General features: G+C 42.3%; 1 protein-coding gene and 1 long non-coding RNA gene across 7 annotated transcripts in view; one reads left to right on the top strand and one right to left on the bottom strand.

Annotated features, from left to right (window-relative positions):
- Positions 1-14868, bottom strand: part of NOL4 (nucleolar protein 4) — a 194329-nt gene extending 179461 nt beyond the window's left edge. For 4 of the 5 annotated variants that reach the window (XM_026102988.2, XM_026102989.2, XM_026102990.2 and 1 more), the window contains exon 1: positions 14330-14868. In XM_026102988.2, the coding sequence (XP_025958773.1) occupies positions 14330-14596 (267 nt within the window). In that variant the 5' untranslated portion in view covers positions 14597-14868. The remainder of the gene's footprint in view (positions 1-14329) is intronic. The other variant, XM_064507591.1, reaches the window with a different exon arrangement.
- Positions 14869-15560: 692 nt separating this feature from the next.
- LOC112984818 (uncharacterized) lies at positions 15561-19019 on the top strand. 2 transcript variants are annotated; one of them, XR_003259589.2, is made up of 2 exons: positions 15561-15808; positions 17303-19019. It is a non-coding gene; the product is annotated as an uncharacterized LOC112984818 (long non-coding RNA). The 2 variants fall into 2 exon arrangements; XR_010387979.1 differs by having other exon boundaries at positions 15746-15808; positions 17211-19019.
- The last annotated feature ends 367 nt before the right edge of the window (positions 19020-19386 follow it).

Genomic DNA, 19386 nt, shown 5'->3' with positions numbered 1-19386 from the left:
TTGCCTAGAGATGAATGTATGGTATTTGGCTGTATTTTGAATCACAATGCTGTAATACTTGAAATGTGAAAGGCAAATGCAAAAACCATGTTGCCAGTAATTTTTGTGGTTCAGTTTGAGATGAAAACCTGATCCATTCCAGGGCATTTCCATCTATTGTTGACCAGTATTAAGGGCTGCAACTGAAGTACCAGGCATTAAATGCTATAGAGAGAGCCACAGTGATTAATACTATTTTTCTAGTGAGGCAGTCATTCATTTCAGAGTAATCCCTACTACGCAGCACTGATGGAAGCACACACTCAGTGCAGTATATCCTGCCTCTGGAGAGCTTCTAGGCTAGGGTCAGTGGAAATGCTTTGAAATGGCTCATGTCTTTCAGTGATTCATAAGATAGGTGCTGAACCTCTGTATTATTAGAAAGATAAAATCTACAGACTACTGTGTCTGATAATAGGTAACTATACTGCTATCCATATTACCTTGTAAAATTGAAGTATTGATTTTTTTTTTTTAAAGCATGGTTTGGTACTTAGCAGACCAATCCCACTACTACTGTGGTCAGTGGGATTTTAATATTGACTTTAGTGGGGAACAGTTTTTGCCTTTAAAACGGTCTGTTTCACATTATTATGGTAATGGCATTAAGTAACTCTTAAAATCAGTCTTCTTGGCATTGAACACTTGAAAAGATTAATGTACCCACATTATTGCAGCTTGACCATATTCACCATATTTCTGCTCATATCATGTCCAAAGTTTTGTTTAGATAAATAAATAAGATAGATAACTTATTGCTCCAGATGGCTGTGGGTGGATTGGACATAATAGATTCTCCAGTTACATGTTTTTGAGTGTGTTTTCTTTCTTTTAATTTTACAGAAGCCTAGATTTAGAAACCCATTTGTAGATCTCCTTTTGTATGCAGCTTAAACTGCATCTGGTTGCTCACCAAAACAGCGTTCCCTCCAAAGAAAGATTAAAAATATTAAAATGCAGCCAGCACAGTGAGTGGTTCAGTTCAGCTAATGTTACACGAGTGTGCTGATCCTGCTGCCCATATATAATATACATTTGAATCTTGGCACCTGCCGTTGGATTGAAATTCAAAATAAGAAACAGCAGGCCTCAAGGTCTGGAAATAAAGACAACGTAAGAAAAAACAGTTCTGTGTCTATTAGTAAATACTAATCTGCAGCAGCAAAGACAGAAATGTCAAGAATCAAAGAAGATGTATAGCACAACAGATGTCAAATAGCTATTGGGGCTGTTACACAGTGATGAATGCATTCAGATGCAAACTGCAAGGTATATCTAACACTCAATTATTTCCATATTTGTCTAAAGACAAACTTTTTAGTTTGCAGCTAGTTAGCTAGCAGCATTTCTGCTTAGTTACTTAGTGGTAATCATGTTGTGATACCCATGAAGTTAAAAAATACTTCAATTATATGTTGAATAGTCAGCTAGTAAACTCGAAATTGAAATAAAATGCAGTGTTACTTAACATATAATTTATTCAAAATTTTACTGAAATGAAATTTCAGTGAAAAATGAAAAAAAAAGTAATCCTGTTTCATCTTCCTCACATTTTCTGGGCAGTTTTAATTATTAGATGATTAATATCTTATGGTCATTCTATGTTTATAGATGGTGAACAGGTATACTTAGCTGCATAAATATTGATGCTGAAGATCAACAGTAGGTTTATTACCAGATTAACAGGAAGCATCTTCCTTATTTTAACTAGTTTACTTTATTAGCTTCATTATTGTTATTGTGAAATTTGCAATATCTGTTTTCCAGGCTTATTTAACCTTGCCCACCTTCTGCTAAAGCTGACTTTCTTGCTTGAGGATGAGCTCATAGGAAGTTAATAAGTGGAAGTTTATGTTCTGTTTTCTTTAACACTTTCCTCCATTTCTCTCTCATCTCACTTTTCTTCCACTCTTACTGTAAGCAGCATTTTCTAACATAAATATGGTTCAAAGAGACAGGGAACAGGGAAAGAAATCTGAATTTTTCCCATAGCAGATGTCCTGATGCAAAACCCGTTGAGGAGGGAGAATACTTAAACAAAGTACCCCAACAATATAATTGAGAAAAAGTGTATGTGTTGTGTATGTTTAGTTAGGAAGGGGAAATGATGACATAGGCATTTTTAACGTATTTAATATATGTAGAATTTAAAGGACTGGGATTAAACTCATTCTCCAGTTCAGTTTTTCCCTCCTAAACAATCAGAATGTGGGGATTTATATAACTGAGAGCTGTCTGTGCAGTGTATTGTGATAAACATAACTAAGGCATTTCGTAAGACCATATCATAACAAAGAGGAAGGGGCAAGTTACTGCTAGCATTACTTGACAGCTGAATTTGGCCATATTGCAATTAAACCTTTCTAGGTATTTTTATACATTTTATAAGCACATTTATACATTTATTAAATACTGGTTGTAAGTAAAAGAGTGTATACTGTTTAGAACTCAGCCGTTGCCACCCAGTCAACTGATACCAAGTGATCTAGGTATAGAGCACACATGGCAAAAGCTCTATGGGTGTATTTCTCCCTTGGGCACTGGTCATGATAAAGCCTAAGCATCAATGAAGAACTGCATTATGCCTTCAGAAGAAGGGCATAATCTTTGTGCCAAAAAATGATTCATAGGCCTTCTGGTTGTCCTATCCCAGGAGTGGCTTTATCCAGTGCAACCTAGGATGACAGAATTGGGCCTTCATAGTGTCTTATGTTTCACCAACTTAGCTACTTCCAACTCCTGCAGCTACAGTTTTTCAACTCTTCTGTAGATCTGTTAATTCACTCTTTGGATCTACTAGGCAAATTACTAATTAATTTTAAAATATTTTAACCATCTACATTGTCCCTTGTTTACTTGTCTGCTTTCAAATTACAGCAAACATGATAATGCAAATTTGTTAAAATTTTTGAAGTCTGTATTTGTGAAAATTATCCTGACTTAACATTTATTAAGAATCAAATTTCTATAAAAATTTTGGTAACTACATATAAATGTCTTAAATTTTGAAGATAAATAATAATGGAAAAGCCACAGTTCATTAGAATTCTATTAATTAAAAGGTTCTACCTATTATTTTTTTCTCCCATTTAAGAGTGCCTTTTCTTAGTTATTGAATATAGTTTCTTGGTTCAAGCAGAAAATGCAGGATTCAGGTAGGAAAACAAGTAAAATAATCTTTTCAGTTCTACAACTTCCTCAAAGTCCAATGTATCTTGCCAAAATTGGGCTGATTTGGAGAGAATAATAGAATTTGCTATATAGAAGGGCAATTAAAAAAGAAAAAAAAAGTTTTATTTTAACCAGTTTTATTTAGCTCTAAAAATAGCTTTATTTATATTGCTTTATTATTTATTTCAGTGCAAATTTAACTCCTTGAGAGCTCACCATATGCCAAATTTATCTCTCAGCTACACTGACGGCCAGGAGTTTTGCACTGGTAAAATGAAGCAGATGATTTATCCATGTAAGTTTTCTTAAAAAGCAGTATGAAAGTCCAATGAGCTTACAAAATACATCCCTCTGAGAAATTTTGGTTTTTTGCTGCTACATCCATACATAATTTACTGTATTGTCTCCTTGATGGATAGTCCTGAACTGAGACAAAAAGGAGTAAATAGAATATGGTCTGTCTGAACTATAGGTTTTAGACTGACCCTTGGTATTCGTTACAAGTACTTAAAAAAAAAAAAGACAGTAATAAAAGGACAGAATTCATTAAAAGAAGGCTGAGCTGTTTGCTTGCTATGAATGAAATTCTTTAATATTATGGCAACCATGGCTGTGGGGCTTTGCTGAACTCTCGGAATATAAAGAGGCAGAGGTTATCAAAAGATGTAAAAAAATAAATCTATGACTATGGCTATATTCAGGGAGAAAAGAATGGGTTACATTCTTTATTCTTTCCCATTGCTATTTCTTGAGAAATGCAATGGGACAAGTCATCTAAATACATATATGCCACACTTGCTGATAAGGCTGGTCTAAAGCAAAGTCTTCCAGAAATCCCCTTTATTTGAAAGAGGTGATTTTTTTTTCCTCATATTTGCAATTAATTCTAAAATAATTCTGCTCTTTTTTTTATTTTCTTCCCATCAGAGCGAGAGTTTGGAAATAGCTGCAACAAGCTCCAATAAAAAATGCTAGGACAACAAGTAATCAAAAATATTGAGGTGAAAACAACATATTACTTTTCATCAGAAATGGAGTAAATTGGAAAACAGAGGTGGTTCACTGCAAACTTTTTGTCTAAATCACTGTAATCTCATGCACTAGATCCCATAGGATTGTACCAGAGCTTGGAAACTGACAGTCTCCTTCCTTCTTCCAGGCTAACAATATCACTACAGCAACGAGTCATTGAAACTGCTACTGTCACACTGACCAATGAACCACCTAGTCCCAGTCTCCAAGGGAGTCTATAAAAGATGTTTCAGAGGTCAGTAATTAGTAAATTAACAAGTATTTCCCTAAACAAAATATGATGCATCCAATTGCATTATGCAGTAATGACAGAATATTTTTGTTTTCTTGCTTCTGCCAACATGAAAATGCATACTTAAAACTTGCTAACCCAGATTTAGAACTAGACATGAAGCAAGATCATGAATGTTGGGATCACCAGCAATACTGAAATCCAGTATATCAGGGAAGGGAATAGGAAGATGCTGGGACTTCAGGGCACTGCACACATCTTTCCTTGTGTTGACTGTATGGGCTAGAATGCAACTAACCCCGATGATAAACCCTCTATGGGAAAAACTACGGAGGTGTTCCCTGATTCCATGTAACAGTAAGGCATATTGTTCCAGGTAAGTGCCATCACCACTGCCAGCAGTCCGAGGGGAACAGAAGGGCAGGAATAACCTTGTCCTCTGTTCTGCTCCAGCCAGCAAAGCTGAACTAAAGAGCAATACTGCATCCTTACAAAGAGCCGTGGAGCTATCACTCTCTTGTAAAATCCTTGGAAGAAATTGTGGCTGAATCAATCAGAATTTCTCTGGGGGCTGCAATGCAGACTTTCCACTCCCACCATTAAGTGTTATAAAACAATGACCTCGGTTTCCATTTACCTTTTAAGATAGTTGTCAAAATATTCTTACAAGAGGGAACAGGGTTAAAAAGGGGGGCTAGTAAGTTCTCTTTCTACTATGCACCAGTCTTTATGTCACACCATTTCTCTCAACTTTTTTTCTTTTTACATCTGCATTCTACTGTGCATTTTCTCTTAATGTTAATCTGTGTTATTTAACTATTAAAATCTATTTCTTTTGTACCCCTTTTCCTTAATTAGCTTAGTTAGCTTCCTTGGAACTTTCATCTCTCTCACGACCTTTCAGAGATGAGGTAAATACACTGAGCATGTTATTAAAGGCAAGGACATACTATTTAATTAATGAGAAGAATACGTTTTAAATATCTTCTCTGTCCCATTCCTAATGCTGATTTTTGTTACCCCTGCTACACACTTAAAAGGTATGCCCAGTGATTTGTTTGAAATTATTCCTAACTATTTCCCTTGAGAGGTTACGCCAAATCTATAAATTTCAAATGTGATTGAAAAGCTTGAATTCTTCCTATCATTTCAAAAAGCTAATGTCACAATGGCATAAAATGTAAATTATCTGGCAATGGTCTGTAGGGAATTCTGCTTGCTATGATTTCTCCTTTTTTCCTTTGTTATGATATTTCTATTTTCCCTCCCAATTCTTCCTTAACTTGTTTAACCTAATTAATTTGCATCTCCACCAAATGTTGAAACCCATTCATTTGTCTGGGTCATATATACATATATGTGTGGGTGTAAGTATGTATATATATTTGTATATATATACACATGTATATACACATGCATACATTAGATTGCATTTGCATAACTGTCAAACACTTTCTATGGTTTCCCAACTCTTCACCAGCTTTAATTTATGTCATCATAGCTGAAGTTTCTACCCTGCTTTAGTAAAGTCAGTATCAGATTCCTTTCATTTCAAAAGGAAGCCAGAACGGAGTTTTGACCTGAAAATTATTTTTAAGACTGTCAAACATCTGACAAGTTAGAAAAACATAGTTAATCCTTACAAAATCCAAACTAGTTGCATCAACCAGGTGCAGTTCATATGAACACTTAATAACTCTATATTTAATGATTTTCTTATTGATCTTTGCTGGTGTTGAAATACAGTTCATTGGTCTGTCATTTCTATGAACTATCTTTACCACCTTTTTTTTTCTTTTTAATAGACTTTTGGCCATCCTCCAGTATCATTTCTGTGTATAGTGGCAAATTATAGATTTTAATAATATTTTAGTTACTTCATTCGTAAGTTCTTCAGTGGTCCTGAATTTGTATTGGTCCTGGTGATATACTGCAATATAACATCTTGAGTTGCCATCACCTCTTTTTTATTCCTCTCTTTCTGATAATTCTTCAGTTTCATCACCTGAAAAATGTAATCTTTATATATATAATGTATGTAATCTGTAGGTATTTCCTTATCACCTGCAGCAGAGGAGATATGCAGTGAAAAATGCATTTTTGATTGTCTTCACTGTCTGCTGAAATCTGTGGCCATACCCTAGCTGTACTTCTTTTGATTTATTTAAATAATTTTATAATTATTTGCTTGCTATTCAGCTGCTATCAGCTTAGGGTAGCAAGCATTGGTCCATTCATAAATTTGATTTTCCACATGCCAGTGCAACTGCTGTTTTACCATACAGGCAGGTCATGATTTATCAGCAATAACTTCAGCTCTGGATCTACTTCAAAAAAAGATCTTGTAGAAAATCCCTTGACAGTGTTGCTAGTGGTATATATAAGTCCATAGGCAACTCCGAGAGCAATCACAAAACTTACTTTACTCATTCTAAGATTGTACTTTGAGTTCAAGTCAAAGTCATTTAAGGGATCTTACCCCCTAAATATTCTTAAGTACAGTCAAAACATTGCAGCATCAGTCTCATGTTATATTAAAATCTTTGGGGTAACAAAATTTACAAAACTTTCAGACACAGGGATCTTACTGGTAATATTTCATTTCCCAGAGGAGCTTAATTATAGTCTCTTAAATGAAAAAGGTTGAATGAGTTTCATCCTAGGCTCAAATAGGTCATTTAATAAAAGTTACCCTTCTGAGTCTATACAGAATATTTATTTCTGAAAGAAAGTCTTTGCTTGAGGTTAACGCTAGCATAGATCAGATTTTTTTTTTTTTAAGTAAAATGTTCACTACAGATAGCCCCTTCAGTTGAAGAGTATCCACAGATACAAGTAAATGGTTCAAATCCTACCATTCCATTTCAACAACTAGCTGTAATGCCTGCACATACATGTATTAACTGTCAGGTTCTGCAGAACTATTGAATGAGCAGTTAGAAGCTTACACAATATCTGCAATAAAAGTGATATCGTACAAGAGCTGGTGATTTCTAAGGAAGGCCATTGCATCCAGAAGAATGTTCAACTATAACCTGTAGGAAGTTGTTCTTGCCCTTCTGGATATTTTATGTTCATGGGCCAGTAAGAAAATTCCTAGCCAGCGGAAATGTAAAGTTGTGAGGCTTTTCTATTTAAATAGAACAAAAACTTAATTTAAAAAAGCAACAGGATCACATTCACTGCTGCTGCAGGACAATACAAACTTAGCTTTCATGTATTGTAATATCTCCTGAGTTTTCTCAAATCAGAGAGGCTTCTGGCAGGTTTAAATGACATATACAACATCAAAACATCTTCCATGTTCTGGAAAGCTCTACTCATTTTGGAAGCTGTGTTGAGTAGGTTCAGCCTACTCAACAAAGAGCAAAAGATTCCTATGATGCCCTGTGATGCATGGGAGGCCTGAAGAATCTGGTAGGATCTTCCTGGCGAGTGTTTACTGCCATGCTGTCTCTTGATCTTTCTCCACATCTACTTCATCTAAATCTCTCCTCAACATTTCTGCTGCTTGTTTAGCTCCTCTTTTACCAGAAAACTCTTCCACAGCTGTATGCTGTGTACTGAGAAAGGTCAGGACCCAAATAACTTACTTCAGACCAGAACCAGCAGCTGCTAGTTGCTTTCTTTCAGAAGCAGACCAAAACTCATGGTTTGATGTCAGCCAATTTTAATTATTTAATTACTGTAAAATGAGATTTGAATTGATGACTCCCACATTAGTCCAGCACCAGCTTTCTTCCCACAGAGGCTTGTGTTCATAATAAGCCCTCTCTACATGAAGTTTTTCTGCATATATATGTGTAGTCTCTCCAGAGTGTATCTCCAGTCTGTCTGGAGCACAGAACAAGAACAATGGTGAACCAACCACAAATTAGGGTAAAAAACAAACTATCAGCATAAAAAAACCCTGAAAAATACCATTATGTTGTACTGATCCATATCAGCCTAGTCTAGCACTAACCTGCTAGCAAACGCCCCCCTACTTTTCGCTAATCATAACACCCCTAGGTAGCTACAGAAAGAATACTTGGCACCTTTGTAGAAAATCAGCATTGAAGTGTCTGAGCTGGAGTCTCTACCATGGTGCATCATTGGCGAATCTAAAGCAGCTTCACCAACAAGAGACTGAGGTAAAACAGTGAAGAATCAAGTTCACCTCAGTCTTCTCAGCAAAGTTGCTCAGTGGCCTGAAAATTAAACTGGAAGGGTTTTTTTGGATCACTGGGAAGACGTGGGCTTTCAAGCTATATGCCTGGCCTTTACTGGGCAACAGCCTTTCATCTGTCATTCTGTCTTTTGCTGTATATATGCATGTATAGAGTGGATATATTAGTAGCGGTAGGGTTTTTTTTTTTATTGCTACACTGAAAAGAAAAATTAAAATCCCTTTGTCACTCACTTTAATTAAATATCTACTTTTGGCATACTGCCAGTTCATAGAACACCTGTACACCCTACTTTATGTTTCTAAGTAATGCTAACATTTTCTAGTTTTACAGAGGAAACACTTTAAAATGTTCCCTTTTAAAAAATTTGTTCTCTTTGACTCATCTTTCTTTGGAAAATTCTAGCTCAACATTGTTACCATGATATCCCAAATCCTTCTCTCTTTGCTTCTCTCACACATACACACATGTGGAGATAGCATCTTACATATGGCCACTTTAACATTTTTAAATTTCAGGACAGTTATTCTCTTTATTCATGCACACTTAGCTGAATGCCTACATGAAGAGTTGCCAACTAAACAATTTTGTTCCATCTGCTATGACCATTTTCCAACACTCTGTCTGATTCACCAGCTTCCCTCCTCAGAGTCCACTGGGAGGTCTGAAAACAGCAGGATAGAGGGTGTGGGTAGCTGGAGGAGAGGAAGCTCTGAAGACCTGAACAAGGGTTAAGGAAAATGTGAAGGGCAGTTAGAACAGGATGGATCTTGCAGGGTTTTAATGTATTCAAGCTTTTGAGCCTGGAAGGTACATTTAACAAGACTGTAAACTACTGGAGAATTCTACCTTGGAATGAATTATAGCCCACCCTCAACCTCACCTTTATGTGATACTTACTCCCATTATGGGCTGACACTTCAGTAGGCTGCAGAGCTACCAGTATATATTTGACAAAATCTTTTATTCATTTTTAATATTGATGGCTACAAAAAGAGAAATGTAATGAAGCAAAACTGCATATTTTCAGATTGCTATAAAATGTCCCAAAAGAATGAACATAATTTAAAATATAAGATAATTTAAAATACCATGTTTTGATATATAAGCTATTTATACTGTGATATTTTTCTTACATGTTATTGTTATTTATCTAAAATCAAATGAACAATGAACTTGTATGCCAATCTACTGTTTTTGAACAAGAGGTTGGCTGGGATGTACCCTGTTCCAAAGAACTCACTGGCCTGTCATTTTTAAGCCCTAAATCCTGTAATCAGATTCAGTAGTACAGCCCTACACCTGTAGAGAGCCTCACGGTTCTGCTAGCAGAAATCCAAGAGGTACTAGATCCTCCTGGAAGATACAACGATTTAACTAAAGTGAACATAATTTTGTTTCTGAATGAAGGTTTATTCCATGTTTGTAATTATAATGTATAAAATGACACAAGAAAATTCATACTTCAGGTTTGTGATTTCAGTCAGTCGAGTTTTTCGAAATTAACAATGACATAGAGACAATCGGAAACTGGCCTTTGAGGTTACAGTCCTTTCGTTTGCTAATACAGCTTGTATTCAGTTCTTTCAGACATATCTTGCAATGATGTAGGCCCTTCTTTTTTAAAGGAAAGTTCTGTTTAGAATCTGCTGATACAGCTTGGGCCCCTATTTTGTAACTTATATATTTTTAAATTAAGACTGATTTTAGGAGCCATATTTGTGTCTATGAAAAATATAAAGCAAGAGAAAGAAAAGTGGTGAAAATAAATTCGTATTTCTTTGTTCTCAAGTTGCTAATCAATAAATAACTCCAGATAAAGAACTAAGCAGAAAATACCCTGAAAAATCATAAAAATCATATATGCAGTTTAAAAAGATACTATACTAGTGATGTTAATTCCACACATTCTTACGGATCATGAGTACCAACCATTAAAACTTGATACTAATTACTGTTAGCCATTTGGCATATTTCTTGGTCTAACACTTTTATACAATGTGTCTAGGCTAGGCATCATTACACTATTCTTATAAAGTGCAGCTTGGGCTTAATGGAAGAAAACATATGACAATAACAGTAGCAATCTGAAAAGTTGCAGAAGTGAGATATTCACTGGACTGCACATACAAATACCTTACTGTGTATTGTCCCACTCTGGACCTAAAATGGCTGTTTTGCAGGGGATGTTGTTGCTTGGTGACCAAAAGTGCATCTCCTAGGCCACAGAGGGATGTGACTGTTCAGAAATTGATTTGTTCCTGTTGCTCTTGAGGAGACCATACCAGTAAAACAGATTAAGCCAACACATAATCATCTATACATTCTCTTTGCTGGCATGCTTAAAATTGATGTTTAATGTAGGCCTGAGATTTTAAGCTACTCACCATCCAAGCAAGGGAAAAACAGAATAAAACCTAGTGTACTGCTGGCCACAAAATATGAAAGTAGACCAAGCTTCAGCTACTGTGAGACTGCAAGATACCCTTGCTTCAATTAAGTCTGTGTTGTACATGTAGCCTGTTCCAGTGCAACCTCCCAGTTGCTATCAGGCTCTCTTTCTTTCCCTAGAATCAAGTAGTTAATTAGCCCCAGCCTGTCCTCTCTCCTTCTCTCTTTCCCTTTAACGCAGCAGTAATGATGTCTAATTACCAGCAGCAGTGGATTACAGCACCATCAGGAGCAAATCTCTCTGGCTGACAGCAAAGCTGAGCAACAAATCTTAAAGCTTCAAGGAGAGAATAATTCCTAACAAAGTATTTTAATATTATTTGCTTATTTTTGACCAGCTTGTGACTTTAGAGTACAAATTCCACAATCATCTATCCATCCTGTTGTTGCAGAGGGAGCGCTCATACTGCCAGCAGTGATTAATTTTACATTGAATTTACTTTTACCTATGGTGAGATCAAGTGATAGACAGAAGAGGGAGAGGATGAGGGAGGGAATCACAGTTTGGGGATCTGATATTGTTTGCGGCTCTCTCTGTGAACCAGACAAGCTCAAATATGTGTGGTAACAGTGAGACAAAAACAGGATGTATAGTTCTAAATGGTCATACATTAATAAACTTTAAAGTAATCAGGAAGAGTTAAAGAAATGAGAAAATAGGCTTTTAAGGCTTACCAACAATTACTTGTCCAATGAAAATCCTGTATTTCCCCTATACATTATCATTTCAGACTGGGTGAAATCCTAGCCTGTTTAAGTCAACAGAAGCTTTGCCACTGGCTTTCTTTGGGACAGGGACTGCATCCATATTGTAGACGATGGGTTGTTTTGGAGAATTCAGCACCTGGCACATACTGACCCTTTCCTAACAATAGCTCATACAAAGAGTTGCCACACTACAGATCTACTTAAATAACTCCCCTGCATTTTGTGATTGGATGGTGACACTAGTTTCCTGTTTTTAGGAGGGAGGGTGGCAGTTGTTTCTCAGAGCTGATGGTTGTATAAGAATGCTGAGAATAAGCTTTTCTCATTTATCTGGCTAATAGGTTAGAGGAAGCAGGCAATAGGAAGGAAGAAATTTTACCTAAATGCAAGACCTTTTCCATAAGGATTTACATGTTATCATTCTCATAATGTACAGATATTCTGAAATTGTTTACAGATATGTCATAATAACTTTCATTCCTTGCTTTTATTATGAATGCTGCTTGGTTGTTAAAACTAGGTAGTTATTTCTGTATGAGTATGAATACATATATGCATATGTAGAAACACATACAGACATTCACGGTTGAGGATATGATTTGCCAAATGAACAAAGGTAAGACCAGAAGGAGCTCAACCCCTGATTGAAATCTCTAAAGGAAAGAAATCAAGAAAAAAATTGAATATTTGATCTGAAAATAAAATAGAAGAGGGGATGCAAGGTGGGATTCCAAGTTTTTATGGCCTAGCAAAGGTGAGAGGAAATAAACAAATTGAAGATCACTGAAAAGTCTTTTGTTTCCCAGGCCCTGATTACCAGCTAATTCTTAAATTCCATCTTGTAAGCTTAAAGTTAGCCTTCTATTTATTAATGTAGTCAACATAGTTTTACTCCAGAAATACTGAATTTGCTTACAGTTTTTAATTTACTGTGAAATGGATACGCTTAGGAATAAAATCTTGCCTACTGGCTCTTCTGAATTACTATTCCAGTTAGCAGAAGAGGTATTAAAAAAAAAATCCACCTAACTGGAGACTTCTGTTTTAGACAACTTTTATTTAACTTACATTTGTTTTCAAATTTCACTGAAAAATAAATTTTATCTACAGTATCTGCTGGGGTCAGAAATTAACAATCCGTCCTCTAACCGTAGAAAAGAAACACGCCAAATTACCTGAACCTGTAGGCAGACCTAGAACGCTTTTGTGAATAAAAACCATAGAGAGGGAATAAACTCTGTCCAGAGCTTCTCTTTCACTTTCAATCTTCATATTTGTAAACCCCTTAAAATTAATTTCCCTCCTCTGCATCCTCACAGCCATGACGGCAATGATGACAAGGGGGCAAATATAAACCAGCCCCCGGGAATGCCCAGGTTTATTACTTCACCAAAGCAGAGAGAGGCAGATTTCCCCAGCAGCCTACGTCATTGGCAGATCCAGAATACTTTCCGAGAAGCCCCCTTTGCTGCGCCACCCAGGAACCTTCCCATTAGCTCAGGGTGAGCTTCCACTGTGAAAGAAAATACTGCTCACCCAACCCAAATGCCCAGGCAAGAATATTGTTATTCGCCGGGTTTCCTTTTCAGCTCCCCCACCCCTCCTCCAGAAGCTTAGCTTATATGACCTAGAGCATAAAAAGTAAGAACAATGATACGCAAAGAGAGTTCAATAGGCAAAACCTACTTGTAGCCAACAGTTCCCATCTTCTTAAATAAGAAAATCTGTAGCTCCTGCCACCACCAAGCATAATAGCTCTTGCGCTGTTAGACCTGCGTCTAGCTATGCAGCTTCAGAGCCTGCCAGGGATGCAGCGCTACTGTATCGCATCAATTGAGTTTCAGCTTTATGGCTGCCAGACTTGTGCAATCCCAGAAAGAGTAACAAAATACACCATTTGGTCATGTGGAAACCTCACTCCCTTTGTTGAGCATCCTCTCCCCGCTCCCCCTAATAGCACAGCCGCGCTTCAGAGCCAGCAAGGCACATTCCTGCTGCTCGGTGCCTCAAGGGCTGCGGTCTACCAATTAAAAAAAAAGAAAAAAAAAGAAAAAAAGGAAAAGATACCCTGCCTGGGGAAACCCCCAAACAAGCGACCAGCGCCACGCTTGGCTTTGTGCCGGCGGGGCTCCGCGGCGCGCCGTGCGGCAGCCCGCCGGCGAGGGCGCCGCGGCCGGGGCCGGGGCCGGGGCCGGGGCCGGGCCGGGCCGGGCCGGGGCCGGGCGGCGCGGCCTGCGCACAAAGGCAGGAGCGCGGCCGGCGGCGGGACAATGGCCCTGCCCGGGGCCGCCGCACCGGCGCGGGAGGCGGGGGCGGCGCGGTGCGCTTCGTGCGTGATCGCTTGCGAGACAAGGACCACAAAGACCTGAGCGGGGTATAATGTGACACGCAAATGCAACATGGTGATGATGACTTGGGGGAAGAGGGAGAAACGAGCCAACTGTGGCTGTGGCTCCCCCTTTTCCTCTCGCTCCCGGTATGGGCTGCAGCGGTCGACATAGAACAAGGAAGACAATTCTCTACTAACCGTGGTTTTGACTGGCACGTACAGCACTTGCTTCCCTCCTCCAGCACCACCACTGACCTCGTCCGAATTGCCGAGCTGGAAGCCTTTAGATTTGACCCAGAATTTGAATTTGGCATTATCCGTGGAGCTCGACTCGGAGCCATTCAAGAGCTGGACGATCCGGTCGTATTTTTTACGGGTCACCGTCTTGGTTTTTCCTGAGTCCCCGTAAGTCCTGAGACACCAGTCTTGAAACTGGCGGTACATGTCCCGGTCGCCGCTCTCCATAATCTCCTAGTACCCACACGCACACATGCACCCACACGGCCACACACGCACCCCACGGAAGCGGGCCGGGGTCCGGGTCCGGGTCCGGGTCCGGGCCGCCCGGACGCACTTTGCACCTGTTCACCTAGCGCTCATGAAAAATGCATCCACCTCCGAGCCGGAGCGAAAGGAGGTCCCGGTGCAGGCAGATCCCAGCTGATTTTTTTGTTGTGGTGGTGGTTCGGGGGGGGCCGGGGAGGGGGATGGGTGAGGGGGGGTAGCAATCAATTCAATAGTGTAGCAATGCTCTCCTTCATTTTTTTAACTGTGTCGGATCACAGGAAGCAAAACGTGTCTCGTGGAGGCTCCTCTTATCCTTCCACTGTACGTGATCGGTCTCTTTAATAATTGTGCGAGGCAGGACTATCCCACTGTCTCCAGCAGCGTCTTACCCGGAGAGGGTTCGGTGGATAAATAATTAAAATCCTATCCCTCGGCTTAGCGAAGAGAAAAGAAAATATTGACTCGGATCCTTCTTCTTTTTCATGTATCAGCTGCACACGGATTCACCCAGGATAGTGCAGGTGAAAGGAGGAGAAAAAAAAAAGGAAAGAAGAAAAGAAAAAAAAGCCCACCCTCCTCCACCCCGGCAGCCCTCAGCTGCCTTCTCGAAAGGCTTTCTGTCTCTGTCCTGGCGGACTGTGCCTCTCCCTAAAGCAGCCTCACCGTGCAGGATGGAGGAAGCACTGAAGGGCAAACTGGTCTCTTTGCTCCCCCTTTATTCCAGGGCTGGGCGGTTTTGCTTTAGAGATCCCTGCTCCGGGCATGAAGGTACTGGAAAGAAAGAAAGTTCTTACCTGCTATTTTCTAAGCCTAATACATCCAATCCACATTTTAAATATGTATTTTTATTATTATTGTTATTTGTAACGGTCTGTGAGCATTTCACTTCCTCACGTTCAGTCCCACTGAATTTTCAGATGCCTTTATAGGAATTTTCATCTATTTATTTACTTAGCAATCCCAGCAGATGGAGGAAAAAAATGTATATAAACGATATAGGCTCGGATATTGGACCAGAGGAGAAAGATCAGTCCCAGGAGGATGTTGGTAAAGGAAAGGAGGCGGCTCTCGGTTGCTCTGCCAGTGTAATGATGGTGCTCACACATGTAGGACTCCTCGGGTGCGGGCTCTCCTTTGGTCTCTGGGCTAAACTGGCTACAAGGCATTCAAGTAAGTTTGCGTGCGGATGCTGAGCAGAAACCCCTTTCTTTTGGGGGGGGGGGCAATCTTGGTTCTGTCCCCTCCCCGTGCCACAGTTTCGGCTCACGCAGGTCTCCGCGCTCTCCCCCGCCTCGCCAGGCAGGACGCCCCCTCCGCGGGGGGAAGGCGCCGCGCCGCCGCCGCCGCTCCTCGGCTGTCCGCGGCCGCGCCCGCCCGCGCCGCCGCCGCCGCCATCCAGCGCCCGGCTCCGCGCCCCGCCCGCGCCGCCTCGCAGCCGGCACCTCCCGGCGGCGGCAGGCGTCCGGGCCGGCGCGCCGCCGCTCCGCGCTGCTCCGCGCCGCTCCGCGCCCTCTCGGCGCCGCGCGCTCCGCTCCGCTCCGCTCCGCGGCGGGGCTGGCGGCGGCGCACCGGGCCGAGCCCGCGCCGCTCCGCGCCCCCCCCGCGCGCTGATTGGCCGCCGGGACAAAAGTTTCTGTGGCGACGGCGGCGCGGCGCCGTGACGGGCAGCGCTGTCCCATTTAGGGATGGCGCGCGCCGCCCTCCGCGGGGCGCGGGCGCGGGCGCGCGGGGCCGGCGCGGCCCGGCCGCGGCCGCGGGGAGAGGTGGGGGGCGGTTTCCATGGAGATGTCTCCGGGCGCAGCCCCCCCGCGCGCACACGGGGGGGGAGCGGATCAGCTGACACATCATTAGCTTAGGACCTAATTATTGCTTATTGGAGCAAGAAATGCGCGCAGGGCCGCGGCGGGGGGCCCGTGGCCTCCGCGCCCCCGGCGGACGCCCCCCCCCCCCCCCCGCCCGCCCCGCTCACGCCGCAGCCGGGGCGGGAGCGGGGGAGGAGCGGCGGCGGCAGCGCCGCGCATCTTGCGCCGCTGCACCGCGCCGGCCCGCGGGGCTGCTGGCGGCCGCGGGGGGAAGCAAACGCCGGCCGCGCCCCGTGCGGGGGCACGTGGCAGCCGCCGGCGGCCGGTTCTCCCGTGGAAACGGGCAGCGAAGCCCCAGCGGGGCGTGCGCGTCCCCTGCCGCGTGTGCGCGGCCCCGCGCGCAGCGGCGGCGCCCGGGCCCGGCCGGCTCCTCTCCGCCCCCCGGCGCTGCGGACGCGCCGCACGGGCGCTGGCCGGCGCCCGGTCCCGCTGCCCCGCGGCGGCCCCGCAGCCTCCCGCGCGGGCGGCCTCCCTCCGCCCCTGCCTCCCTGCCCGCCCGCGCCGCTCCGCGCGGCACCGCGGCGGTGCGCTGGCTCCCGGCAGCGCCGTGGCGCGCAGCGGCTGAGTGGTTCGGTGTTTTTCATGTTGCCGTGTAGTGGGAAGGGAGGTTGAAATCAAATTAAACTGAGACACGTGTCTTTTTATGTTCAGCGGCACTGAAATAAAGAGGTTTGGGGTTTTCCAAGGTTTGACTCAGTGTTGCTTTGCAGAAATCTTGCCTGTGTCTGGGTTTCTGGTCCCTCCGGCCTGGAAGGAACTGGCACGAAGGCAGCTTTTCCTTTTTCTGCTTGATCTTGGGCAGGGCCAAGCACCCTCGGCTGTCACGGACCTGCACCCGCCGGGAGAGGCTCACGCTGGCTGTGGACCAGCAGTGTTTGCCCTGAGCGTAGATTCCCAGATGCAAGAAGCGAAGGTGCTGAAAGAGGAGGGGGAAGCCCCGGCGCCGGCCGCTTGCGTGGGCACCGCGACCCGGCCTCGGTCCCTGCCCGCCCGGCTCGGCCGTGGCGCACCGCTGCCGCACCGCACCGCACCGCACCGTTCCTGCTCGCCCTCCCCCCAGTCTGGTGTTTACTCTCTGCTTCTCTGCTCTGTCCAGAAGCACCGCCGCCGACCGAGGCGAAGCCGGGGAGGACTGCTGTTTAAAAGGAGCCCGCTGAACGACGTTTGTGTTCCCGAAACCCTTCCTGGCATCTGTAAAATCTGAGAGGACAAGCTGGCACAATGGACAGAGAAAAGTAGGACTTAAGAGATAGCCCAAGGAGGCCTGAGACTTTTTGTTGGCCACAGGGCCCATAAATTATCTTGGCAGCCCTGTTTTAGTGTTAGACGAGCACAGGACTCACGTCCATCACAGGGTCTGGAGGAGAGGCAGCAACAAAGGAACTGCTGTGCAGGAGGGAAATGAGGGGAACCTCACTGAACCCTCACTCAGCAGGTTTTATGAGATGTAACACTACTTTAATGTGCCATTATATCTACATTTAGAAAAAGGGTCATAACATAGATTGGGCTGCACTGCTAAACAATTCTGTCACATAATTGTTCTCAAACCAACCTCCTGCTGAGGGTCTCGCAGTAACTTCCCTATCACACTGATACTGTGCTACGCTTGAATCCAAAGTAAGCTCACAAAGTAAAGGGGGAAAAGGAAAAAGCGACGTAGCTCTGAGTGGCAATACTGATGGTTACAGCATGCATGAATGAAATGCTTGAAATAAGCAGGAGCACTTCAGTGTCTCAGACAATTCCGTATCTAGGCGTACTGCTTTGGATCAGGTAAAAAGCCTTATCCTCTCTCTACAAATTCCTAAATTCAATAGAGTTTGAATCATGTCTTAAGACAAAAATACAAATTAATTTTTCCAACTATTAAATGGAGAGAAAAACAAAAGCAGATGAACACCAACCGTGATGTGGAGTGAGGCTGGAGAGTAGAAACGAGCATAGTATTTAACTCAGCTGGATTCGTTTCTAAGCTTTGTTTTACAGTTAGGATTTTTGATTCACATTGGTCAAAGGTATAGATATTTTCTTACTGTTTCCATTAATTACTAGGGCAGAACTCCTAGGAGCTTCAGGCACAGACTGGAATCCCACCATCCTGGGCAATAGATCAGCACAGGACACAAAAATGATGCTTACCATAAAGTATTTGTGATCTAAATAAGGTCAATTGTGTGGTATTTGACTCCATTCATATAGAAATATACATTGTAGAATATATATATATAAAACTTATATTCATTATATAGATCTATATGTATATATACATAGTACTGACTTCAGCAGATTTGGTGAGTTTAGAATGCATATTTTTAATCCCCAACTTCTAAATCGTCTGAAATTAGAACTGTAAGATTATATTTTAAAAAGGAAAATTAAATATGGTTGGATTCACTTTTCTGGTTTTTTGATACCAGAATCAGGGAATCTCCTTGCAAGGGGAAGGGCTAACACATACTCTACTGCGGTCAAGAATTCTAGTAACACCCCATTAATCAGCTGAACTTCAAGAAACTCCCTTAATATCCTTGAGGAAAGGAGCCACTACAGTCCTTCAGTACCACAGACTGAGGCTCTCCTGTGTTCTGCAGAACTTACCTTCCTCTGTTTGAAAATGGAAGTTTCTGTCCTCTGGTTTGGAGCTAGCCTCCACGCAGAGCTAATCAGTGCGTCGCTGTATCGTTTGCTCTGCAGCCCAACTGAAACAGTGCAACACCAAGAGATGTGTGAACTTTTCCACTTATTGTAATGAAGTGTTAGTTACAAAACAGACTTTTGGTGATTTAAATTGCCTTGTGTGCATCAGACTGTGAAAGAGGTTTTACAATAAATCATGAATAAGTTAGAAATACTTTATTTTTGGAGTTACTAGCTCTAAGAAGT

Source organism: Dromaius novaehollandiae, chromosome 2 (assembly GCF_036370855.1).
Source record: "Dromaius novaehollandiae isolate bDroNov1 chromosome 2, bDroNov1.hap1, whole genome shotgun sequence".
Lineage (NCBI taxonomy): Eukaryota > Metazoa > Chordata > Aves > Casuariiformes > Dromaiidae > Dromaius > Dromaius novaehollandiae.
The sequence above is the reverse complement of the archived record's forward strand: the minus strand, read 5'-3'. Positions and strand labels throughout refer to the sequence as shown.